General features: G+C 39.1%; 1 protein-coding gene and 1 pseudogene across 2 annotated transcripts in view; one reads left to right on the plus strand and one right to left on the minus strand.

Moving 5' to 3' along the window:
- SND1 (staphylococcal nuclease and tudor domain containing 1) overlaps positions 1-27,067 on the plus strand; it is a 423,196-nt gene that overhangs the window by 163,786 nt on the left and 232,343 nt on the right. For both annotated transcript variants that reach the window (XM_042923831.1, XM_042923837.1), the window contains one exon: positions 24,765-24,865. In XM_042923831.1, coding sequence (XP_042779765.1) covers positions 24,765-24,865 — 101 coding nt within the window. The remainder of the gene's footprint in view (positions 1-24,764; positions 24,866-27,067) is intronic.
- LOC122213633 lies at positions 22,717-23,075 on the minus strand (annotated as a pseudogene).

The following is a 27,067-nucleotide window of genomic DNA, read 5'->3' on the forward strand; positions in this document are numbered from 1 at the left end:
TTCTGCCACTTCTAAACCTCTGGCCCTTCTTTATATTTAAAAAAAATTAAAAAAAAAAAAAAAAAAAAAGGCGGGGAAGGGAAGAAAATACAGAATTAGAAGAAAGAAAGGAAGAAGATCCCAGAAGTGACTTGATCACTGGTTAGAAATTAGGTGAACAAAGTTTTGGTGAAATGGTACCTACCACATGGCAGCTGGTGAAGTTCTTGTTTTTTTATTGACTCTCAACAGCTAAGAGATGTAATCTTAAGTGTATGGTCTGAGTGTTCACAAAGCCTCTGTTTCTTCATTTGTAAATTGGACAGGATATTTTGACAGCTGTGATTTCTTAGGTGCACTAGTGTAGGGAGGGAACGGTAGCAGAGCTGTATGAGGAGTAACTTTTGGACAGGACAGAAAGAAACTGTTTTAAGTTCCTCGGGATGGAAATACAAACTAGTATCTGAAAAGCAGGCCTCCAGCCTTTTCTACAGCTTATCAGCCCACATTACAGTGAAGAGGTAGGACATTTCTGTCATCTCAGAGGCAGGAAGACACGGCAGCTAAAGCTTGTGTATGTTCATATTCTTACGCTACACACGAATTCCTTTCTTTCAGTGTGCCTTATTTGCTTAAATTGTGAGATGCGAAGGAATGGAGTGGATGGAAAATACATCCTCTAAAAAGATGATCTTACTAAAAAAATCCAGAAAGGCTCAATTAGTCATCGTAGTATATCCAATCAGACTCTGGTATAACCACATTTACTGATAAATGTGTATTTTTCCTAGTAGAGACTCTGGGGCGGGGGAGCACCACAGAGAAGCTGGCAGATTTCCATGGCCTGAGCTGGCTTCACTTCACAGGGTGGGCTGAAGGTAGAAAAGCTTGGGCACCTGGAGCCCCAGACCTGAAGTGCATCTTATCCTGACTCCATGACCTTGGATGCGTTCTTTTATATTAGCTCTTAGTTTCCTTATCGTGAAAGGGGAGCGAACTGCCAATCCCAAAGATCTGTTCCTAAACCCAGTAGTGAAGATTTTTTTTTTGTCCCGTTAGCACTGATTGACCTACCTGATGCTTTTATATTTCTGTAAGTTTCATCTTTTGCTACCAAAGGTTTATTTTAAATATCAATGAATGTGAATACCTGTGGTAGGCAAAATGATAAGATTAAGGAGGTTATGTGTGTAAGACACACACACCTGAGTCTTGTGACCACTGGGTGATTCTTTATACTAAGAGCAGTGAATGTCAGGAGACTGTTGGCGAGCTGCCATATAAATCTTTACCTACCGCCTCTATGAAGCAGCTCTAATTAGCTTTTACCTACCAGCTCTCTCCCTCCTCAAGAGAAGACTAGGAAATTGAATTCATTCTTTTCCTGTTTGTGCTTATGTGACTGAGTTATAGTTAGAGCATCTTTTATGTCTTTTCATCTGAAATGTTGGGTCTGAATGGTTATGGTTCGGGTTACAGTCTGGTTTACCAGTGGGGCAAGGGCCTCTTCTCTCCTTTTTTAGGACCTATGTCTTCAAATGATTTTCTCCCTTTTGAGAGCTGGTGTTTGTTTCCTTCCATCATTCATCAATTCACTAAATTTTGAAATGATGGCTTTAGAAGCCAAATCCATCAGAATGATTGATTCTCTGACGTCTCGGTCTGGCACTGTTTCCGCACTTCCACACTGTCCACCAGGTTCTCTGGTGGCCAGCGGTGCCGCCAGCTGTGTGGAAGAAAGGTAGCACGTGGTTTGAACTCTCCATGTGTGAAGTTCTTGAAGATGAAAGACAAAGAGGAATCGTGTTGTTGCTCTTCCGCTCTTCTGGTTTGGTGGTCACTAATCATAACCTTCCAAAGGGAAAATCGTAATGGGATCGCAAAATGTATTAGACTTAAAAGCTATTTTCTCTACCAGTGGAGAATGAAAGTGGTGTTGATAGTCTCTTTATCCCTCCCTTTACGGACACAAAGTTCCTCTGCTTTTCCTTTTCTCTCTAACCTCCTTGTTGTTTTCCTTCCTCCCTCGATTTAGTCTTCCTTTCCCCTTCCATTTCTCTGCCTTCCATTTTCCATCCCCCTCCTCAAAGGTGCATAGACCTTCAACACGAGCAACTTCAAAATTCATAGCCTGTAGTTGCTCTCATCTTCCAGTACACACACCCCATCTGCCGTACTGTCTGACTTGGCCGTGGCAGTGGATCCCTGGGACCTTTCTGGCCTTACGAGGAAAAAAGTGATTTGCTAAATGTCATTTTTTCTTGTTTCTGTTCTTCCTCTCAGCAGCGTGAAACTTGGTTCAGTACCAGAGTTGCTGGAGCATTTGCTTCTCTGAACAAGGTCCACTTAGTTCGCTTGATGGTTCCAGGTTCTCTTTGGGCTTGGGTCCTCTTGGACGAACATGAAAATTTCCAGGCTAGATAATAATTGTGGTACATTCAAGACTCTTGAGTGCTTTAATTGTCATTTCTTAGTGTTTTGGGAAAAGGGAAGACACGAACGAGGAAGCAATTGCCAGTCACTTTTTTCAGTCTGATTTCCCTTCGCACAGGGTTTCTAGTTGATGGGCCAGGGTATGTGTGTCCTTGCTAGACGTTCTAATGCCACCACTGCTTGGTGCTGCCCCAAGTACAAGTATGAGTGAGGGACTTGAGCATTGTATCCACAGGAAAAGAGAAACTATTTGGATGGCTCAAGAAGCCTTGGGAAGCTGGTTGCGTGGCTTAACTTCCTGGAATTCACGTTCACGTTTGTTTTTTCCTTGGCTGCATGTCATCATCCCTGTCCTCCAAATCGTGTGTGTCCAGGGTGATGAGTAGCAGTGCAGAGTTGATGGCTCTGGGTCTTGCTTTTTCCCTTCCTTCAGAGACGCTTTGTGTTGGTGTGATTTCCATGACAAGGCAAAGATACTTTTCCTTATAGGGTTTTTTAAATTTAATTTTTAAACAGTCAGGAAGACAGAATTCAAAACGTTTTTGTGGTTTTATTTGACATAGCAAGTTCTTTACTTTAAAAAAAAAAATAGATGTAGATATCAGTTTTAGAAAGCACATATATGGATAAAGTAGTGATTCTTTTTTTATTTCCTCCTAAAGATTTTCATAGTCAAATCAAGAAACTAAATGCTTTTGGTTGCTTCATTTGCTGAAATAGAAATTTGGAAGTCATTTGGCAAGATAGCCAGTGCGGAAACCTAGGATATTTTTTGACAGACTATTGTATAAAATAGGCAGACATTTAAATTAGTTAACATATCTTTTATCTTTTAGACACTTTTATTTACTAGGAAACCAATAACATTGATTTAAGTTTTTCCCTTTTCTTTTTGGTATGGTGTTCACCTCTTATATTGATTATTTTGAGTAGGTAATTTGTTTCATTTATTTCAAAACTCAAATGATAATAAAGGGTATACAGTTGGGAGAGCTCCCTTCTACCCTCCCCTGGTCCTTTGCTAATTCAGTTTTACCTTCTCAAACAACCATTATTACTATTTCCTTGTGAATCTTTCCAGAGATATTTTAGGCCTATATAGGCAGATGTTTGTGGGTGGGTGGATGTTCTTCTCCCTTTTAACACAAATGCTAGCATCATAAATACAGTTAAAATTTTGTACAGATAACCAGAAATAGTATCCTTGCATTTGTATTTATGTGCTTAAAAGTACTAAATGGTTGTTGTTGATCTGCACAATTTAGGGAAAGCTCAGAATCTTCCTACAAAATTTCAGCCTAGTTTTCTTTGCGGCCATAATTTTCCTACTTGAAAATGTAATTATGCATTCTGCTAATATTGGTGATATTGTCCATTCTATTTTGGTTATGATACTGTATTTTGGTTTTGGTGTTGTGTTACAAATAACATTTACTGCCTATTTTGTCAGTCACAAAAGCAACACTGATTGTCTCTTCTAAAAATATATTTAAAAAAAAGAAGAAAGAAAGAAAGAAATTAAAGCAAAAGGAAACTACTACCCAGGGGTAGTATCTATTAATACTTGAGTGTATATATTCCAGTCTTCTTTTTATATATTTGGGTATTTGCATAATTTTCAACTTAGCTTGTAATTGTGTGGTACTTACTGTTTTGTAACCTTCACTATGATGGTTTCCCTGTGCCCTTAGACTTCTACCTGAGATACTTTTGTCATTTAATATCAAGTGAATGTTTAATCAATATCTTAATGTTGGCTATTTGTAGTGGTTTAGCATATGGACTTTGGAACCAAACAGACATGGGTTTGAATCTCTGGGGTAGCATTGCCTAACACAGACCTGTCATGAGCATTAAGTGAGGTACTACTATATGTGAAGCATTAGGTACAATGTTTGGCATATCATCAGAACTCAATCGATAATTGCAAACTACTGAGTCAGGGCTTAGGAAAATTAAGAACAGGGAGCAGTATATAATATGACGACCACAACGAACTGGTTCTAGTCTCTGTCTTGATAAGGTTGATTGAGAGCTAGAGAGAGGGGCAACTGAAAAGGCAACACGTGGGAAAGTGGGGAGGAATAGAGAGTGAATTTTTATGAGAAACAGCAGCCAGCATTCTCTTTTGCTTAGGGCCCTGTTGCCTTCAAAGCCAGTCTAACAAGTTTAAAGTCTATTGCTTGCCCTTCTTCTTAAGATTGTCTTTTTGAGCCTAGGTGTTCTTTGGCCCTTGACTGGGTTGGCCCTGACTTGGGTGCCTGACTTAGTGAGGAAGTGGGAGTGGGCGTGGGTAAGCAAGAGCTTGGAGAGAACTTTACGTGCTGTTTCCTTCTTTTCTGAGAATTCTGGTATGTTTTTCACAGCCTGGTAGAGTTCCCATGGGAACTGGCAGGAGCTCTGATGAGAATTTAATTTACTGTGACCCAAAGGAAGGGAAATAAAGAGACAAGTATGCCCCATCCAGCAAATCCCCCCACCCCCTTCTTTCTGAAATCCCACACTTGAAGCTAAAAATTGAGAAGTCTCCTTCTAAACTTACCTATTCAACCATACCGTTTGATCATTAGAACTAAATGTTGGATACCCTGCCTTTCCGCCCTCCAAACGAAAGCTCAATTAATTAATTCAGTATTTCAAAATATTATTTATTTGACACTTTTTCTTTTAAAAGATTTGACACTTTTTCTTTTAAAAGCTGGACTGTTAACTTGAAGAGTAGTTAATTCAGATACTCATTAAATTTGAAGTAATGCTGTGAAGCGTTTATTTCTAATTCCTTAGGCAATACCTTTTGTTTAAAGTACCGCACCTGATGCTTCAAGTGAGAGTTCTCTTAAGATTTGTATTATAGAGTGATGATTTTTGGTCGTGCATCTTTTTTTTTTTTTTAATATTTTTTAACGTTTATTCATCTTTGAGACAGAGAGAGACAGAGCATGAATGGGGGAAGGTCAGAGAGAGAGGGAGACACAGAATCTGAAACAGGCTCCAGGCTCTGGGCTGTCAGCACAGAGCCCGACACGGGGCTCGAACTCACGGACCGCGAGATCATGACCTGAGCCGAAGTCGGACGCCCAACCGACTGAGCCACCCAGGCGCCCCTGGTCGTGCATATCTTTAGTCAACACTTAAGCAACTGAGGATTTACTGGTGCTACATATGGAAAATGAAGTACAAATGCTGCTTTATTTTATTATTTTTTTAAATGTAGGCAAACTGGCTATACAGATACGGTGTCATAGTGTAATTTTTCCATACTGTTACTTTCGTTTCCATTGATTCTAAATGGTGTCCTTTTTTACTGTTTAGTGCATAATAACCAAACGTTTGATTGAAATAAATGACCAGATCTTCTGTACATCCTCAGCCCTGTTGTCATTTATCATTGCAGGAAAATTGCCACTTTGAATCTGTCATAGAAAGGCAGTTATAAGAAAACTTCATTAAAAAAAGTAGTGAGGTTTTATTTTGTTTTTGTAAACATCTAAGCCAAATTCCCTCATGTAATTAAACCTATTTCTCTCCTTGGTCATTGGACACAGAACAAGTGTCCGAGGCCACCTCAGTGATGGCCTTCATGTTATCTGAAACTTCATAAGCCTATTTTAAGGGCTAAACCACCTCAGGTTTAGGATTGAGTCCCTTTGGCCAGATAGCCTGGAATGTGAATTCTGATTTCATTCATTTTCACTGTGTTAATCACTTCACCTGTTTTTGTCGTCATTGTGGTAGAGCTAGCATTCCCACTGCTAGGAAAAGAGGAAGGATTCCTTTGCAATTTCCACAGATACAAATCCTTTCTTTCTTTCTTCCTTCCTTCCTTCCTTCCTTCCTTCCTTCCTTCCTTCCTTCCTTCCTTTTTCTTTCTCTTTCTCTTTTCTTTCTTTCTTTCTTTCTTTCTTTCTTTCTTTCTTTCTTTCTTTCTTTCTTTCTTTCTTTCTTTCTTTTTTGAGTGAGAGAGAGAGACAGACAGACCAGGTGCCAGCAGGGGAGGAGCAGAGAGAGAGGGAGACACAGAATCTGAAGCAGGCTCCAGGCTCCGAGCTGTCAGCACAGAGCCCGACACGGGGCTCGAACTCAAAAAACTGTGAGATCATGACCTGAGTGGAAGTCAGATGCTTAACCAACTGAGCCACCCAGGCGCCACCATTTTTATTTAAGTTTGCATTAAAAAATGATTGCGGAATGGAGTGTCTTCATTTTGGGTGGTTCTGACATCTTGCTACTGTTTATCATCCTGTTCCTTTAGTTCTCAACTTTGAAAGCTTTGCAAACCTCTAATCTTGAACTTTTTTGTGAATAACCCCGGTGACTTCCATCTTCGGTTGTGATTTGCCAGATTTTTTACCTGTGTTTGGGAGGAACGTTATACAGTTACCATTGATTTGTAAGTTATTTTTGAAAATAAGGAAGTAGGAGCATATGAATGCTGAATAAAAATTGGTCAGTAATAAAAATTGGTCAGTTGATTACAAGCCTTGCGAAGACTTACGTAGAGACAGCGAATTTAGTCTCCTCCGTTATCAGTGACACACAGGTTACTGCTTTCAGGAATGTCCCTAATGCTACCTTAGATTATACTTTATGATGATTTCTTGTTTTTCTTCTATGGTTATTTTTTTTTCCTGGTTATAAAAGCAGTATATGTTCATTATAAATTTGGGAAATATGAAGGAAAAATAAAATCATTTCAAATTACTGTTAACATTTTGGGGTATTTTTTCTTTAACTTCTGTTTCTACCAGAATCAAACTATATGGCCTCATTCTTTTTCAATTTACACTGTAACCTGAACATCTCCCCACATCCTTCAATGAACTTTTAATGTAATAATTTCAATGACTGTCATTTTATTCCATGGTTGTATGATAATTTATTACACCAATTTGTTCACCTTATTTATTTATTTATTTATTTATTTATTTATTTATTTATTTATTTTACCTATGACAGTATGATTTTTATTTTGTTTTAATAAATAGGTCATACCATATGGTAGAATTAAATAGATTCCCTGAGCTTACAGATTCACAGACTTCCTCATCTGGGAGTATCTAAAGTTTAAAAGAGTTATTCCATTCTGTTAATCCATGGTGGTAGGTGCTATTTTTAGATAGGATTTGGTCATTTAAGAAGTGTAATAGCTTCCCACCCCTTCAGCCCTGTGCGTTTTATCTCATTCAGAAATTCAACCTTGTATGTTTCCCGAGACTTTAATTCTCTAATGGTAAATATGAATTTTAGTCCCTTTTTTCCTTGGATTTCTTTTAACCTTGCTCAATTTTTTGACCTTCCATTATCCTCTTCATTATTTAAAAGTAACGTAGCAACAAAGTAATCTTGTAGTTTTATTTTTGATTTGCTTGTATTATAGATTAGTGGGGATAGCTGTAAATGGGTGCTATTGGAAGAGCCAGAGTCAGTAACAAGCTGGAGGCCTCTCTCAGCCATCTCATGAACTACCTTTCAGCCACCTGCATTGTATCACCCATTTATTTTAAGAGTAGCTTCTTAAATGACTCAGACTTGGAAGATTTTTGGGCTAGCTGTCCTAGACTGTAATTCTCTCTAGGCATATAAGACTTAATTTACTGAAATGACTTCATTTTACTGTGGATTACTGTTCTTATACTTTCAGATTTTATTTGCTCTGATATTTAGGATCTAGTCATAACTCTTGCATTGAATTGCTGTTCAAATGTGGGGGATTCACATAAGTCCACTGAATCTGCTTTCTCTTGTATAGTGGTATGTGTTTGCCCTAGGGGATACTGCAGTCCCTTTCATTCTGATTTTAAATGATTTTAAATGGCATTCATTTACTTTATCCCTTCAAATCTCAATCAACTAATTGTTAGAATTTAAAAATGAAATCTTTATATAACATTAATCTTAATAATTTTTTTAAAAGTAACTTATTATACAGATAATGTTCTATTTCCACTCTCCGTAAGCTAGCCTAATTCCCGATTGTATGACTTCGCTATTTTGATTTCTTTGGCCAGGGGAAGATTTTATTTTTAAGTAATCTCTACACCCAACTTGGGGCTCGAACTCACAACCCCAAGATCAAGAGTTACATGTGCCACCAACTGAGCCAGCCAGGCCCCTGCTTTGGCCGTTTTGTATTGTAGAAAGCTGCCCTTGCATGATTTGGGGACATGTTATTTAACCTGAGTAATTGTCATGGTTGTTGATGTTATTGTAGCTTCCTCCTGCTCTACTGTCCAACCTCCTCTGAGCAGTTGGACAAAATATTCTCCCAATGTTCAAGGGAAGCAAAAGTGAAGGGGGAGTGGTTCTCAGTTATAGGTGTCAATTGATCACTAATATATAGTGGAATTATTAAAAGTTGGTTTTATTCATTCTTTTTAGATTTGGGAGTTGCTTATTAGATCAACTTCAGTTAATTCTTCTCTGTTCTGCTTTCTGTTTGCTCCAGATCAGAGTATCTCAAATATGCCTACTATTTCTTACTAACTTTGGGATTTTTTTTTTTTTTTGGTTTTTGTACCCCATAGTTATCATTGAATATTTTATCGATTTAATTGCTGTATCATGTCTATCGTGATGATTACTTGCAGGAATTTTAGCAGATGTCACTAAGAATACTCATTTTATTCAATATGAGACAGCATCTCAATTTATAGCCTTCTATCAATTATAACCCTTTTTTTTTAATGCAGATTCTACTTGTAAATGAATCTCTTAATTTAAACATGCCTATGCATATTGGCTTATCTTTTACAGAGAAAATAGAGACAGCATACTATGGACCAATCCTCTCTATTTCAGCACTTAATTAATCTGAAATTTTAGTGTGGTTCTTTAATCTATTTAATGCATTTCTCTTTGGTTTGATTTCGTGTGTATGTATACGCTTGTGTACACACATAAAAATATATGGAGTTTCACTTGCTCTTTTTCTAATATAGTAAGTTTGATTTCTTTTTCCTACACCTATTGGTTGTTCAAAAGTACACTTTAAGTGATTGGACTTTAGATGATCGTTTTGAGATTGTTTGAAAAGTCTCCCTGTAGTTTAGTTTGCACGAAGGTCTTGGCCAGTGGTTGCAGTAAAGTCTTGTTGATAGGTGGAAACTTCAATTGCTGGTTTTCTAGTGTTTGGAGGTTGGTATTGTTCTGTCATCTTGGTGGTCCTGTCAGGAGTGGCTCAAAGTTTTGGCTTTGTTCTTATTTCCCATGGAGTTGTCTATAATTTATGTGGTAATTCTTTATTTGGCAGCATATTTTAAAATATCACTGCCTTCTTAGGCTGGTCTTTCAATGATCAGATTAATTTATAGCTCAAAAAATTATCTAATGAGTAAACCAACTGTCCTGTTCTTGGGATGACATCTCATGGACGGAGAGATAGAGACTTTTCTTTTTCTTTTCTTTTAATTTTTTTTTAATTTACATTCAAATTAGTTAGCATATAGTGCAACAATGATTTCAGGAGTAGATTCCTTAGTGCCCTTTACCCATTTAGCCCATCCCCCCTCCCACAACCCCTCCAGCAACCCTCAGTTCTCCATATTTATGAGTCTCTTATGTGTTGTCCCCCTCCCTGTTTTTATATTAGTTTTGCTTCCTTTCCCTTATGTTCATCTGTTTTGTCTCTTCATGTCCTCATATGAGTGAAGTCATATGATGTTTGTCTTTCTCTGACTAACTAATCTCACTTAGCATAATACCCTCCAGTTCCATCCACGTAGTTGCAAATGGCAAGATTTCATTCTTTTTGATTGCCAAGTAATACTCCATTGTATATATAAACCACATTTTCTTTATCCATTCATCCATCAATGGACATTTGGTCTCTTTCCATACTTTGGCTATTGTTGATAGTGCTGCTATAAACATGGGGGTGCATGTGTCCCTTCGAAACAGCACACCTGTATCCCATGGATAAATGCCTAGTAGTGCAATTGCTGGGTTGTAGGGTAGTTCTATTTTTAGTTTTTTTAGAAACCTCCATACTGTTTTCCAGAGTGGCTGCACCAGCTTGCATTCCCAGAGACTTCTTTAGTAGCACAAGAACAAAAAGTCTTCCCATACAAAACTATGGAGGAAAGTTCATTGGGTCTTTCTGTTTATTCCTGTACTACTATGCTAGGAAGAATTTGTTACTAGTTTTTCCGCTGTGGACTCTTAGAGGTAGAGGCAGGAGAGGCATTGGGTCAGCTGATAGGAAGAGCATCATTTAGAATTTGCCACACGTGACACATCAGGGAGAAATGCATTGCTATGTATACCAAGGATGTGGGCAAACAGGCTAAATAATGAAAATGTAAGAGTCCTGAATCCTGAATTATAGTCCAGTTCATTTCAAGTGAGATGAGTGTATGCAAGGAAAGTAGAAGCACATAAAAGCTGTAGGGATTGTAATTTTTGGAAGAATCTTTTGGCATCCTAAACAGTGGTGTTATACTGTTTGTCCTGAGCAAATGACCTGTTGTGAGGAAGTTTGCTTTCCTCTGAAGTGGCTGTTTGATTGGTTGATCATTTGGACCATCCCCTGAGACTTAGTCACTAAAAGATTTCTTTTTTTTTTTCCTTTTTAAAAAGTGTTTGTTTATTTTGAAAGAGAAAGAGCATGCAGGGGAGGGTCACAGAGAGGGAGAGAGAATCCCAAGCAGGCTCCACACTGTCAGCACAGAACCTGACACAGGACTTGATCTTGCAAACGGTGAGATCACGACCTGAGCTGATATCAAGAGTCCGACACTAAATTGAGCCACCCAAGCGCCCTGACGAAAGAGTGGCTTTTTTTTAAAAGATGGATTTGGTTGAGGTTCTGAAGTGAATGGGTTAGGAAATTAAAATAGTTCTCTTATACGTTTTGATTCTGATGCCTTAGCTGTTTTGGTTAATGATAAGTCTTCTGCTAATGGCATCAGTTAGTCTCTCAACTGATTCTCAAGCCATTTCATGGTGGTATAAAAACTAAGATTATTGCTATCATAATAAAATCTTATTAGAGTGGTTCTCAATGCACTTTCTGTTTTTATAGCTGCAGTCTCAAATGTGTATCTTCATGGACAAACAAAATTGGTATACACACACAGTACATCTACTCTGTCATAAAAAGACATCAAGTACTGACAGAGAACAACCTGGATAATCATTAAACGCATTATACCATGTGAAAGAAGTAAGACACAGAAGACCATTTACTGTACGTTTTCCATTTATATGAAATGTCCAGAAAAGACAAACTCAAGGAGACAGTAGATTAATGGTTCCCAGGAGCTAGGGGAAAGGAGTGAATTGGGAGTGGCTGCTTAATGGATAAAGGGTTTCTTTTTTCGTGATGAAAGTGTCCTGGAGTTAGATAATGGTGATGGCTGCACAGCGTTGTGAATATACCAAAACCCACTACATCGGTATACTGTCTCAAAGATGAGAAGGTACCTCTGCATGTTGGTGGAATGGCTGATGAATGAATGACAAGGAACACTTGGTATTTGTTTCTTGATGCTCTTGCTGGTTGGCATTTTATACAATGAGTTAAGTAGTGGATGGATGGTAAGGGAGGCAGCTGAAATGTATGAGGAGTCCCCTCATTAATGGAAATATATACTTGTGCAACGACTTGATAATTCATGGAAAGTGCTGTTGGATAATCACTTTTAAGTTTGACATTTGGTTAATGTGTGATTGATTCCATTCATTTTGGTATGTTCACTATCTTTCAGCTAAACTTGGTTTTGAAAATCTCTGGCTGTCCTTTTTGGAGACTAGTTACTAGATTGTTGCCTAGGTGTAGATAACAAGCTTTATACTTTGAGATTTTCTGTTATAGACATGAATGTAGGAGTTAAAGGTATAATAGGGCAGTGACTCGAGGCAGTTTATTGGTATACTGAACATATTTTACCATATTTTATTATCTTCAGATTATTTGCTGCTATGAGACGGTGTTCCATTACCACCAATTGTTGGCTCATGATGTCACAGCCTTCGCTAATCTATGCAAGACATTATACTAAAACAGGAAACCCCATGGGCTGACATCAGTTTTCATTGACGGTACTGTGACGATTTAGGAAATGAATTCAGTTTGTTGCAGTGGGAAGTCTGTGCTCCTTGTCTGCTTTACCAATGGGAAATAGGATCAGGACGTGAACTGGGGATGGGGCATAGCCGTTCAGACAGAAGTAGCTCTTGGCCTTAGAACTAAAGAAAGAATAGCAGGTTAGCCTTCTGCAAAAATACTGGGGCTTAGTGAATGGTCAGTTGGCAGAGTACGATTTTGTATCTTTCATCCACTATTCCTCAGCTATATGGAGGGCGGTAGTTAGGTATGATATCAACCAGTAGTATCAGACTTGTCAGTGATCAGCATGCCCAAATGCAGTTTCTTGTTACGTGACAAGTAGAGAAAGCATATGGCAGGCAGGTGGTGGCTGCAGCATCATTATCAGCTCACAGTGAGGTTGGCAGTTCATTTGCAGATAGTGATGCCCACCTGCCATGGAAACAGGACACCACTGGGCACCCGGAAGCCCTCATGATTGTGTCCTCCTAATAGTGTTTAGCCTGCCCTGTATAATTCTTATTGGTTGGCAGACGCTACTGAACGGTGACTCTGGCCTCAGCCTGGGAACTAGTGTGATGTAATAGATATTCAGCATTGAAGTGTATCTGGTTATGAGCAGGCCAGTTTGTTGTTTGTTTCTGTTAATAAAGGTACATATTTTCTTTTGTATATTTAATTGCAACTAGCCATTTGCTTTCTTAAATTTAATATTCTTTTTTCTCTTCCAAATGTACCTTACAAATTTCAATCTTAGACATTCGTGCTGTGAAAATCTGGAGTACCCTATAATTGTACCTTTGTTAGGTATATTCCTCCAGATTCTGTTTCTGTGTCTTGAATTCCCCCAAATGGGATTGTATTATATGTTCCAGTGAGCATTTGCTTTTTCATTTGGACATGTTTGCAAAGCAGAATATGTAGATCTCCCTTGTTTTCAACAGCTATAGGAAATTTATTGAGAAGTGCTGGTAATACACTGAGGGAAAAAATAGCCATGGCCACTACCAACTTGGAACTGATGGGCTGCTGTGAGGGTTAGATCATAACTTTTAAGTATGTGTTTGTGCTAAACTACCATGAATGTAAAGGACAGGGCACTTGTATATACATCTTTGTTACTGTAGACTAAATTCCGAAAAGTGGAATTGCTGGGTCAAAGGACATCTCTGTAATACGTGTTAGTACAGTTGTCAGTTTGACCTCCAAAGATGTTATATACCAATTTAGGTTTCTGCCAGTAGTTGGAAAATACCACTTAGTGAAGCACATGAAAATTGAAGATTCATTAGATAAAAGCGTGGGCAATAGTGATTAGATTCAGCGGGTGAACTAGACAGAGGTAGAAAAATTGTGGTGGGGCACATTGAAAATTCCCTGGAAGTCTAGATGTACACTTGACAGTTCTCCAAGGGAGGTCTATTCCTCCTGGAGGAAATGTGTCCAAGCACAACACATCCAAAATTATTTGACAATTTTATAGGAAGTCAATGAGCTGTAGATTACTCTGTCTTACTCTGTGACTGCCTCTGAGAAATGGTGAAGCAGGTAACATTTAGTTAGACTTGTGGTACCTAGACATGCAGCTTGAATTGGCTCTTCTTTTTAGAAAATAGGAAAATACATAAAGGTATTTTATGTCCTAAGAAGCATGGAATAATTTGTCGTCCATGACTACCTGAGACTTCTCCTTTATTTAAATGGATTATTGGACACAACTTCTCATTATTATTGCCTTTGGGTAAACATCTGTTTTCTGGGAATGTGAAATGAGATTCTGGAGTTAGCTAGGTCTGAGATAGGAGTTGTCTGACCTTTGCCTGGCTTATGCTGCTAAGTTACGGTCTAATGGAATGTGTTTGAGTAGAAAATCCTAAGCCCCCTCCCACCCCACCCCACCCCATACGCATTTAATTGTGGTAAAATGCGCATTACAAAAAATTTATCATTGTAACCATTTTTAAGTGTACTGTTTGGTTGCATGACAATACTCAACACTACCAAACTCCAGAACCTTTTCATCATGCGAAGCTGAAACTATGTACCCATTTAACAACACCTCCCCATCCCCTTCTGCCTCTAGACCTAGCAACCACCATTCTACTTTGTTTCTTTGAGTTTGACTACTCTACGTATCCCGTTTAAATGGAACCATACAATATTTCTTTTTGTGACTGGCTTTTTTCACTTAGTATAATGTCCTTGAGGTTCCTCCAAGTAATAATAGCATGTGTCAGAATTCCCTTCCTTTTTAAGGCTGAATAATATCCCATTGTACGTATATACCACATTTCGTTTATCCAGTCAGTCGTCAGTGGACATTTTGGTTGCGTCTGCTTTTTGGTTATTGTGAATAATGCTGCTGTGAACATGGGATAGAAATATCTCTGAGACCCTGCTTTGAATTCTTTTTGATTGAATAATATACCCGGAAGTAGAACTGCTGGTTCTTATGGTAATTCTGTTTTTAATTTTTTGAGGCACCTGAGCAATATTTCTCCTTCGTGTCTCTTGATACGTTAGCAGTGGAGACTGAGGAAATAGAAGTCTCAGAGGTTTCTTTGTCTATACAGCTGCCTAGAGCTTAGCTTCGTGAATTTAGGCTGTCAGGTGTGCAAATGATGCATTTAACCTAGGTTTATCATTCATTGTTATGTTCACCTGGTTTCTAAATATGTATTTGTGTTTGTGGGCTGGGGAGTTGGCTGTGTGCATATAAACTGTTTTGTTTTGTTTTTTTAAACAGTGACTACAGTACAAATCGAGAGACCTGAATTTGGAGGTGGACACAGACGCCATGCGGGATGGTCTCTGATCACTGTGTGTGTAGTTTCAGGCATTGACCTCAGTTGTCATTGCTCTGCGCACGCTGTGCCTTTGATCAAGAAACTTTGTTTCATTTAGTAGGCCTCTATTTTCTCTGTGAAATACAGGGAGAGGGTGGTGTGTCTAAAGGAAAAAGACCTAGAATGTTAACTTCTATCTTGGAATCTTTTCTTAGCATCAAAACCAAGAATAATTTATATAAATACAGAAGAGCTGGATCCTTTGGCTATTTTTCTTTGTGCCATTGGCAGGCATTCCTTAAGAATTATTATATTTTTCTTCATAATTCTCCTTGGAGGTCATGACTTACTTCTTTTAGTCCAATTCACCATTCTAACTTTGGGCTTTAGTTAATTTACCTGAATATGTCTTCCCTTTGTCTGAGTGACTCCTAAATGCCAGCTCATGGGTATGCTGGAGAAACGGGTGTGCTTTGAGCTGTAGTGAACGCAGGATGGCTTTTCTGTACTGGCTTTGCTCACCCAAGCAACACCCAGCCTCCAGAGCAACAGGGATTTATTGGAAGTCTTGACAGAGTGAATATGTTAGCCCCCACTTTTATTGCTTAGGTTCTCCAGTTCGGCCTTTTGGTGAGTGGAGACATTTTCTTCATTGACTGGCGTATATTTGCAGGGAAAATGTAACCTTTTGTTTTTATCCGTGTCTTAATAATATCCTCTTTTCCCCCAGTAATTCTTCTCAGATGCCATTAAGCAAATCCTCTTTCTTCGTATCCCTGAGCCTCTCGGTTTTAGTACAGCTCTTGTTTTAAAGACTGAGTGACACTGTGTATTCTACACAAAGGCATACATATCTCTGTATATTTGTGCTGCTTGTGTGGCTGGAACTCCTCCAGGGAGAATTCTGGACAAAATGATTTAATTTTCCCTGACTGCTGCTGACCTTGGAAATTTTGGACACCAATGCCTGTGACTGACACTTGTGCAGGGGAGGAAAAAGACCCTCACATGACTTCCATCCTCCAGACGAAAGCAGTGGGAGATGGTAGCTCTGATGAGGAGTGAGAAGAGCCTTACGGAGACACGAGGTTCAGTTTCCGGTATTGCTTCTAGGGCCCTAGCGTTCTTTGTTAGGGATATGATGGCATTCTAGTTAGGTATGGGGGTGAGTTATATGATGATACGGTAATGAGTAAGAGGATGGAGCGTTTGCGCAAACACTGATTACACTTTTTGCATATATTGCCTGCTTGTAAGGACTGAAGATTCAGAGGATTAATGAAAATACTAGCAGCTGTGCGATTCATATAGTGGTCTCTCTGTTTTTCTCTGTGATCCTCATCAGTTTTACTTGAAATACTTTCAGTTGTCAAAACTGTACTTTCCTGATTTTTATATGTGCCCATTATTTACCTCACACATAAACTAAGGAATATTTTGAGACCATTTGAATACTATGGTTGTCAAGTTGTTATCACTACTTCTAGTAATCTTTGCCAGTCTCAAATGGGTCCTTATATGTATTGCTTTCACATGTACATGTGGATCTCATGCCTGTGTATGCTTTTAATTAAATATTTGCCAAACTGAATGCTTATCAGGAAGCAGTGATGTCCACTTAAATGAATGCCTGATGTCGGGAGAGACTCTCAGCCTCTCCACAGGCCCTGTATTAAGCTGGATTTCTACCTTTCCTCTCAGAATAGATAAAAGCATCTTCCCATCCAGCAAGGTGGTAGGGGGTAAGGAGTTCATTTTGTCAGAAATACATCAAATAAGAATGCTCCTCAACTCTGTGCTTACAGAGGTTTGTAAGCACTGTAGGTTAACATTCCATTGATGAAAATGGAATATGCTCACAATAGTTCTGACTCTGGGTGTGTGGGGGGGAGTTGGGAAGAGTAATTGTAGATGGAGGAGAGCCACGTGAATGTATGTGAATAAACAACCAGCCTTAACACCTAATTATGGTGATTTCAAAGGGGGGTGTTACACAGTACATCTAGGCTGGATTGGAGAGGTAGGAAGGGAGGGTTGTTGTTTCCTTATCTTTGCAGTGTAGATGTATAATTTTTTGTCATTATATCTGTAAATTGTTTAGGTTTCCCAGTTTGGCCTTTTGTAAAAATTGTTTTAAGAGAGATCAGAGCTCAGCGATGTCCTAATGAGACCCAAATTTCAGCCTTTTTATTGTGGTTATAAAAATAAATAGTTCTCATCTACCAAGTGATCATTTTCTCTCTAGTAATCAATACTCAGCAGAAATACTAATCACAAAAGTAGATTATTGCCTTAACCTGAGTTTCTAGGCACCATCCATCCATTAGAATAAATTCCAACCTCTTAGGGTAAAGAATTCTAGAATTAATGTCAGCAAATCGAGGATAAATAAAATTCAGCCATTGAATTGATAGAAGTTGCCGAAAAGTACCCTCATCAAATACAGAACAGATTTCACAATGATAGTCATAAATTAAAGGGTTTTTTTTTTTTTTTTCCTTTCTACAAATTTATCCTCCCACCTGAAATTTTTTTTAGGAACTGAAAGTTCTAAAGCTTTCTAGTTTAGTCGGGTAACAGTTTTAAAAGAAAATGAAGGATAAACATTTTATTTTTATATCTGGTTTTTCATGCCATGTTTGTTCGTATTTGGTTTAAGAGTGTTTACAGGGATTCATAAAATGTAACAGAAGCTCACAGGAGAAAATTGAGAAAGAATCACAAAAGGGAGGATTATATAATAGAGGAACGAGGCCTTAGCCTCTTTAAGACTGCTGTGCCTTCAGGGAGAGTATAGGCTCACACAGTCCCGTGTGGCGACTTAAGAGCCTTGGGTGGCTCTCGAGCACTTGAATGGACCTGGTCCTGATTGAGATGTGCTGGACCTGCAAAATACACAGCAGATTCCAAAGACTTCATATCAAAGAAAGAAAATAATATCAATATCTTTTTCATATTGGTTATTTGTTGATAGGGTGTTTTGTACAGTGTTAGTTAAATATTAAACATAATTTCATCTATTTTTCCTTTTTTCGATGTTGCTAACTAGAAAATGTGAACGTGTATATGTTGCTCTCATTTGTGATTCACTGTTTTTCTTGTGACCTCGTGCTGTCTAGGACGAGGTTAGTTTGATGTCCTCTTATGAGGATTGAGTGGCTCCACAAGCACTTGTCTCTGAGTAGCTTGGCTGGGGGTTGGGGGTGGGGTGGTGGCGGGAGGCCGAGAGCATGCCCAGAAGCAGGACCTAGAGACTCCTTAGCAATTTGTTTTGAAGCTCATCCTATATTGAGGTGAATGGGTGATTAAAATTTGTTTCAAAATTAAAAATATATGTGTATCAGATTTTTACAATAAATACATAAGGTGGTTTTTAGCACGGAGAGAAGATTAAGAATATATAAATATTGATGAGTGTTGTGGAAGGTCCTGTTTTATACAGAGCAAAGGGAGACTGATCTCTGTGTTCATTGTCTTCCTAATTTAGGAAGGCAAGGAGTATCCTCTCAAAATACTTCTAGTTAACCTATTAATTAATTGAGATTATTCCCCACACTCTGCTTTAATTATCTTTGGTAAATAAAATCTCCAATAACTGGTACCTGCAAAATTAATCCGGAAAATGTGTAAATAAATACAAAATAGTGTATCATTCTTTAAAATAAGCCCTACTTATCTCTAAGTTGGGATGAATATGTATGAAGTACATATTCTTGTTTGCTGTGGCTCCTTAAGGAGAAAAGTATATTTAATTGAGCCTTTCTACCTAATGATTTCAGGAGTCTAATGATTTCAGTCAACATGCATCTTATTTATGCATATATGTATGTATTCATGTATTTATTTATCTCACATACACTTATTTAGCACTTACTTTGTGCCAGGCTCTCCTCTAAGAAAATCAGTACGTGTTTATCTGAACATAACTGACACATAGAGCTTACTCGGAATCCGGCCGTGTTCTAAATGCCTTGTGTATACGAATGCATTTCTTCCTGTAACTGTGAGGTAGGCAGAGTTATCCATGTTAAACTGAAGCACAGAGAAGTTAGGTAACTTATCTTAATTCACACAGCTCTTATGTAGAATTGCTGGGAACCAAACCTTTGCAGCCTGGTGACTCCAGAGTCCATGCTCCTATTTAAGCTGTATAAAATAGTGTTCTACTTACTTTTCTCTCCCAGGTGCATCAGCTGGACTTGCCCAGATGATGATATTGTCTTTTCTGGGGTTCATAGAAGCTTTTCATAACTACCTGGAAATTCTGTCATGAGAGTGATGGGTCATTTAAGAGGTTATTTCCAGAGGCAGGGTATTTATTATGGCTCTTTGTGAATTTATGATTGGCTGTGTGGAATAGTGGGCGGGATTATATGGTAATTATGCAAAAGAGCCTTATATAACAGCCTTATATTAATACTAAACTCAGGCTGTGACCTCGAAATGTTGTAGATATGCAGTTGTTTTTCTCCCTTCTTTATCCTTTATACATAGTTCAGATTTTGTCATTTTGTCATTTCATTATCACCATCATAAGGCCTGTGAAGGTCTTTGGTAATTTGATTTTTTTAGAGATCAGATGTATGAAGAATACACATCCATAGATCCTCAGAATTCTTTAGGTGTGGCCCAAAGCTATTCTGTTGAACTAAATTACTTCCATACTTTATAAGGTTGTGATTTAAATTTCGTCCTAAGTTTTCATCTTCATTCCTCTGAAAGGTCCTTGAAATTCCTTTGAAGGAAAATTCCACAATCTAATGGACTAAGGATGAATCAAATTAGATTACCTGCTTTTCTTTGAAAACATCTTTGAGAAACCAATAATATGGGAAACTACATGTATTTTGCTTACTTAACCTGTTAGAGGAGGGGCTGTGATTAAAGCTTCATCCGATTTCAAAATACTCTTCTCCCCCACGTTTTGTTTTTTTATTAAAAAAATTTTTTTTTAATGTTTATTTTTGAGAGGGGGCGAAAGACAGAGCACGAGTGGGGAAGAAGCAGAGAGAAAGAGGGGGCACAGAATCCAAAGCAGGCCCCAGGCTCTGAGTTGTCAGCACAGAACCAGATGCGGGGCTCGAACCCACAAACCATGAGATCATGACTTGAGCCGAAGTCGAACACTTAACCGACTGAGCCACCCAGGCAATTTGTTATATAAAACCCCAGAAAGGTCAACAACTTGACAAAGTGGTCCTCAAAACTGAACCTTCTCATTTCAAAGGTGTTCTTTAGAATTTTCTGTCTGAAAGGGCTCCTGACTACATATATCCATTCACACAACAGATGTTTGTTTACAGTATGCCCTCCAGCCACTGTACAGGCCCTGTAACAACAGTTTTAGTAAAAGGTATGGTCTGCCTTCTCCTGGAGCTTACAATCTATGTGTTCCAGTTTACTGTAGTAAAGGTAAGGTAGGAATTACAAAGGTCCAAGAAAACACCATAGCATACACCATAACTGGCTAAGTTATCTTTTGAAATCCGAGAGTTGAGTGATACTCTAGAGTTCTAACCCAGTGGTTTAATTTTCCAGGTGAAAAAGGGGGACCCAAAGATGGGATGGGACTCTTTTATAACAGAACCAAGCAAGAGCCTAGGGCTCCTTGGAGTCATTGCTCCAAGATCAGAGATCAGGCCCTTTGTGTTAGGAACATGTAAAATACTTGTATACTAAACATTCTAGGAGTACCTTCGCTTGAAAAATGAGGAACCTGTCTGCATTCACCTGCTACTTTTTAACTCCTGCCATTCCGTATGTACTCAACCCACAAGCACAAAACTCAGGTTATCTTTTATTCAGTTAAAGACCTTGCTAAGATTTACAATTTTGATTGAAACTGTTGAAATTGTGGCTGTTTTTCAAGTGATTGACAAGTCAGTGATGAGTATCTAGAGATGGCTCCAAGGTAGAGAAATAGATCTCGGTATCCACAGGAGAGGGACATAAATGCTAATTACACATTGACTTTAAATCTTGGTTTGTCATAGCTGCCTGCAGGTATGTGTCTTGGCTGTGGGCTGTTCTCAGGGCTTCATTTGTATTTGAGATTTACTTTAATAATGTTGCCTCCCCAATGAGCTCTTTAATCTCGTATTTTCAGTTCTTTTTCTAGATAAAGGAAAAAATTGGGAGATGAATATAATTATTAATTCTTTAGGTTATTGAGGATTAAAGTTTTGTTTGGTCTTCCCACTTAATTTTCCTGAAAGACTGTTTTTGGGATAGGGTGCCTTTTGGCCTTCTGAATTGGAAGATGGTCAGGTGTTCGTTTTTGTTCATTATCATTACCATCACCCCCCCCCCCCGTCTGTCCCCCCCTCCCCCAACATCATCAGCATTACTCATATGGCCTTCTGGATGAATTTTTGTAGCGCCTGTCATTCCTTGGCTTGTCCTTGGCCTGTATTAACTCTCACCAGCTGCATACAGGGAAACTATTAAAACCTCTTTGTTGGGAAAAACAAAAAACAAAAAAACCCCTCTTTGTTGGAGGTACTAGTTGTTAGAACCCATCCTGCCCTGCCCCCATCTGATCATATCCCTCACATTTACCTGTCTCCTTAGCTTTCGACAAGTTGATGAGACCTAGAAGTAATTCCAGTGTATACAACTGACTTTAGGAGTCTTCTATATATCTTCTTCTTGTCTCTGTTGTTGTATTATGACAGCACTTCTCATAAGAAAGATTTACCTTACCTTCAGCCCTTAATTGGCTTTCTCTCCAGTAGGGCTCCCTGTTGCTTTTAAACCGTTATTAGATGGAGCATTCAAGTGAGTGATCTGACAGTCCGAATTTTGAGGCAGCTGTCCTTTTCAAAATTTCCGTATTCATTTTTAAAATGAGTTTTTGAGGAACAGACAGATTGAAAGGATTTTAATGGTGCTCACCAGCACTGAGCTGAACTTGAGGTCTATGCAATATGCTGTCTTCGAGCTGATCAGTGAGAACTAAAGACATGTTTAGAAAACAAGATTCTGGACTTTCTGACTGTGAGGATGGCTTCAGGATGCTTGATCCAATGTATTTTCGGTGCAGATGTGTAAACCTTGGCCATGGCCAAAACCAGGTATATGTCTTAATTCTATAAACCAGACCCTGTATGTTTGTTAAAGGACACCACATACTTGTTTCTTCTTCTTAAAAGTTTTCATAAAGAAAGATCATTGCTCGGTGTGTCTGTATCCATATATTGTCTATTAGGATTAAACAACTTTCTCATTTTAGGTTCCTAGCTTCCTAATCTCTTTGTTGTGTTTGTTCACTTTTTTGGTGTTGGAGACTCATTTAATGAGGACACTCAAGACCTGGCCTGGACAGAGTGGGGAGTGCCCTGGAATTGGTCAGGCAGGCAGGCAAGGCATGTGGGTAGCAGGCCCACACCTGACCCCAGGAAGGGATGTCAGGTGGTGGGGAGTGGCTCAGGCAGGTAGACCCACCAGCGGGCCTGAAAGCCCTTAAAGGAGTATCTAAGCTAGGTGGTGAGTGCCCAGGCCAGAGCTTAGTCCAAGGAGGCAGGGCTGGGTTTGGGTGGGGGCTCCCAGGGCCGAGGGACTGACATTGCCAGGAGCCTACCCGAGTTGTGTCTGGAACTCAGGGCGTGTCTGCCAGATGGCCTCAGGTAGCTTCTGGAGGCAGCTGTCGAGGTGGTCCTTCTCCTCCAGGTGGTCCAGACAGGAGTTGGATCTGGTCCAAGGTGGAGTTAATGGCAGCATATTTCTGCCATTGTCCTCACCTTCTGCACCTGCCTCCACTGGCGCTCCCAGCTCCCTGTTGGGTCCTGACATTGTGGTCTTATGTGCCATGCCCGGCTGAAGGTAGAGGTGTCGGATGGAATGTGGGGCCACCCTAAACTGTTTGTATGCATATCTTTTTTTCAAAATTAAAAAAATTTTCTGGTGCCTTCAAGCCTTCCCCCTCAAAACTTCCTAACTGCAGCTCTTGGTACTGAGTGTAGTTAGCTGTGTCATTTTATCTACATGCAGTGATACCAGTCCCAAGCATCCTTGTGATTGTCATCTTGTTTGTTCTCCTTAATGTTTCTTAACTTGGTTCTAGAGTAGTTATGGTAGACTGAAATTATGTGCAGTTTTTCTGTAGAGACATTTCATATTAAAAAAAAAAGCAGATCATCAGGGGTGTTGAAAAGGTTAAAGAACTGTTTTACATAATGTTATCTAGGAGTCCTGCAGGTATATGGCCAACCTCTTCTCTGTCAAGTGTAACTTCCGTGGGACCTTAAATGTTTTGCCATTTGACTTTCTCTTTTGGTGTTAACCTTTTTTTTTTTTTTTTTTTTAAATTTTTAGAGCAGTTTTAAGTTCATAGCAAAATAGAAGGTACGGAGCGTTCCCATATATGCCCTACCTCTACACAGCCTTCCCCACTATCATTATCCCCCACCAAAGTGGTACATTTGTTACAACTGATGAACCTACATTGATACATCATCAGCTAAAGACCGTATTTTAACTTTAGGGTTCACTCTCAGTATTCCACGTTCCATGGATTTTGAGAAAGGTATAATGGTATGTATCTATCATTATTGTATGATGCAGAATAGTTTCACTGCCCTAAAAATCCCCTTGTGCCTTTCCTGTTTTTCCCTGTCTCTTCCCTCTATCCCCTGGCAACCTCTGATCTCACTGTCTTTATCATTTTGCCTTTTCCAGAATGTCACATAGTTGGAACCATATGATATGTAGCTTTTTTCAGGTTAGCTTCTTTCTCTTAGTAATATGCATTTAAGATTCCACTATGTCTTTTCATACCACGATAGCTCCTTTCTTTTTAGTGCCGAATAATACTCCTTTATCTGGATGTACCACAGTTAATTTATATATTCATCTACTGAAGGACACCTTAGTTGCTTCCAAATTTTGGCAGTTATGAGTAAAGATGCTATAAACATGCTTATGCAGGTTTTTGCATGAACATAAGTTGCAGCTTATTTGGATAAATACCAAGGCATGTGATAGTTGGAACATATGGTAAAATATGTTTAGTTTTGTGAGAAACCACCAAACTGCCTTTCAAAGTAGCTGTGCTGTTTCGCATCCCCATTAACCATGAATGAGAACTTCTGCTCCTCCACAGCCACACCGGCATTTGTTGTCAGTGTTCGGATTTTGGCAGTCCTGATGTAGCTCTAGCTCTTCAGTGTTGTGATTTGTATTCCCCGAGTGATAGGTGATGTAGAGCATCGTTGCCTTCTGAAGGTCTTTGGTGAGATATCCAGGTCTTAGGCCCATTTTTAAATCAGGTTGTTCCATTTTCTCACTGTTGAATTTTAAGACTTCTTTGCATATCTTGTTTCACAGTCCTCTGTCAGATAAAGACTTTTGCAGATATTTTCTCCCAGCCTGTGGTTCAGCTATCTTTTAATTGTTATTTTTTAAAATGTTAATCCCAGAAAAACTGAGTGAGGTGATCCTTGACAACTGGGCAGGCCCACCTGACTGCTAGTGAGCTGTGTTGCAAACTCTCAACCTTAACTCCCTTGCTTCTCTGTTTTCAGGTCAATGTGACTGTGGACTACATTAGACCAGCCAGCCCAGCCACAGAGACGGTGCCTGCCTTTTCAGAGCGGACATGTGCCACCGTTACCATTGGAGGAATGTGAGTGTTGTAACTGGCAGGGGCTCAACCACAGCTACGAGTTGTGCTCATTTAAGTGTCTCCTTCCTATCCTCCCTCATTTCCTTTCTGTTGCTCTTAACACAGTGGTTTATAATTGTTATGTCTGTGTAGCACTTTACATTTGCAAAGCATTTTATAATCATTCATTAGCTAATCATATTCCTTCATTATTGTCATTTAAGATTTATTGGGCTCTGTGTGCTTGGCACTATGTAGCATATATTATTACTATTAATAATGCCATTTATTGAGTGTCAGTCAGGCCCTAGGTACTATCTGACATTAGGTAGAAAAATTATCTGCACATTAGTTTAGGAAGTTCAATTACGGACCAGAAAAGGGGGGGTGGAGAGGGGAAGAAGAAGAAAAAGAAGAGTTCATTGGGCATTTTCTTTATATAGATGTCTGTAATCAGTAGATGATGGGGACTTTCTTTCTCTTCTGTGCTGGCTGTATCCTGTTATATTCCAGAGTCTCTTGGGAACTTGGTTGATGAACAGTTTTTAAAGGGAGGTATCTGATGGGGGAAGAAGGAAGCCTGCAGCCTGCTGGGCCATGCTTGCACAATAAATATTAAAACAGTCAGTCCCCAGTAGTAATTCTTACTCTGCATAAAATACACCAGCATGATAATTGTTTCCATCTCTAGTTAACAATCTTAAATGCTGTTTGTTACCAAACTGGTATTTTTCTTCTCTTTTACGGGGGTATAGTGGAGGAGAAGAAAAGAATAGGTTTCTTCTCAAAACAGGGATTGTCTTATTGAAAGTACAATGGAGCCCATTAGGAGAAACACCTCTAAGCCACAGCATTCTTCTGAAAGAGAGGACCTTGTAGCTAATTTACCTTCTAGAAACTCTCCTACCAAATAGGAGCCTTCTCTGCTCATCCGTGCTGTCATGCTTGAAAATAATTATTTTTTAGCCATTGTTATCACTCCTGTATTTATGTAAACATTACTGTTCACACAACCATCAGAGACTTCGTGGAGAGGAGCTCAGTATAGGATTTTGTTGTCATTACCTTAACACCATCACAAGTGACATGTTTTGTTAGCAGAATCTTGACAAATAAGATGATTTTGAAATGGGAGAGACTAGGACATAGTTTGGTCATTTTTCTGCCTGTTTAACTTGCAGTAATGATTATTGCCACTTTGTCACCACTTAGGAGTTACGTGCATGCTACTCTACTATGGAGAGCTGGAAAGTTAGTATTCTTATATGTTAAAATTTTAACTGTCACGAGGAATCACCTCAGTAGATAACAGCTCTTATTATCTAATTACTGGTAAAAACAACAGCATCACTATTGTAGAAATGCACACCTTTATTTTTGGTAGATGGTTTCCATTCATTTCAGCAATCCATTAAAGTGGATTATTTCATTTAGTTAGCACTGAGGTGTATTTTTAAAGTAAATTTACACTGCTTAAATATTACATATTCTGGGGATGCCTGGGTGGTGGCTCTGTCGGTTAAGCGTCTGACTCTTGACTTGGACTTAGGTCATCATCTCAGGGTCAAGAGATCGAGCCTTGTGTCAGGCTCTTTGCTGTTGTGGAGCCTGCTTAAGATTCTCTCTCTGCCTCTGCCCCTCCATGTGCATGCACTCTCTCTCAAAAATTTACATATTCTGAGTGTGTTATGGGGATTTTTTTTAATACAGGACAGTTTGAAACAGCTAGTTTAAAAATTCCATAGTAGGGTATTATGGGCATGCTCCATGCCAGGACACCTTGAGGTTTCAACTGTGTTGATCTTGACTTTGTTGGAGATTACTCCTTCAGGCTAACATGTCTCTCTGCAAAGGCTAAGTGACTGTTCTAGCCAAGGTTTTGGTCTGTAATTAAGCCTTCATAAGAAGTTATCAGCCTTTGGGGCGCCTGGGTGGCTCAGTCGGTTAAGTGTCCGACTTCGGCTCAGGTCATGATCTCGCGGTCCATGGGTTCAAGCCCCGCGTCGGGCTCTGTGCTGACAGCTCAGAGCCTGGAGCCTGTTTCAGATTCTGTGTCCCCCTCTCTCTGACCCTCCCCTGTTCATGCTCTGTCTCTCTCTGTCTCAAAAATAAATAAACGTTAAAAAAAATTAAAAAAAAAAAAAGTTATCAGCCTTTTTTTCGATTTGGTTGGTCAACACAGGTTGATTGTCTTTTTTTTTCTTTCTTTTTTTTTAAGTTTGT

Source organism: Panthera leo, chromosome A2, assembly GCF_018350215.1.
Source record: "Panthera leo isolate Ple1 chromosome A2, P.leo_Ple1_pat1.1, whole genome shotgun sequence".
Taxonomy (NCBI): domain Eukaryota; kingdom Metazoa; phylum Chordata; class Mammalia; order Carnivora; family Felidae; genus Panthera; species Panthera leo.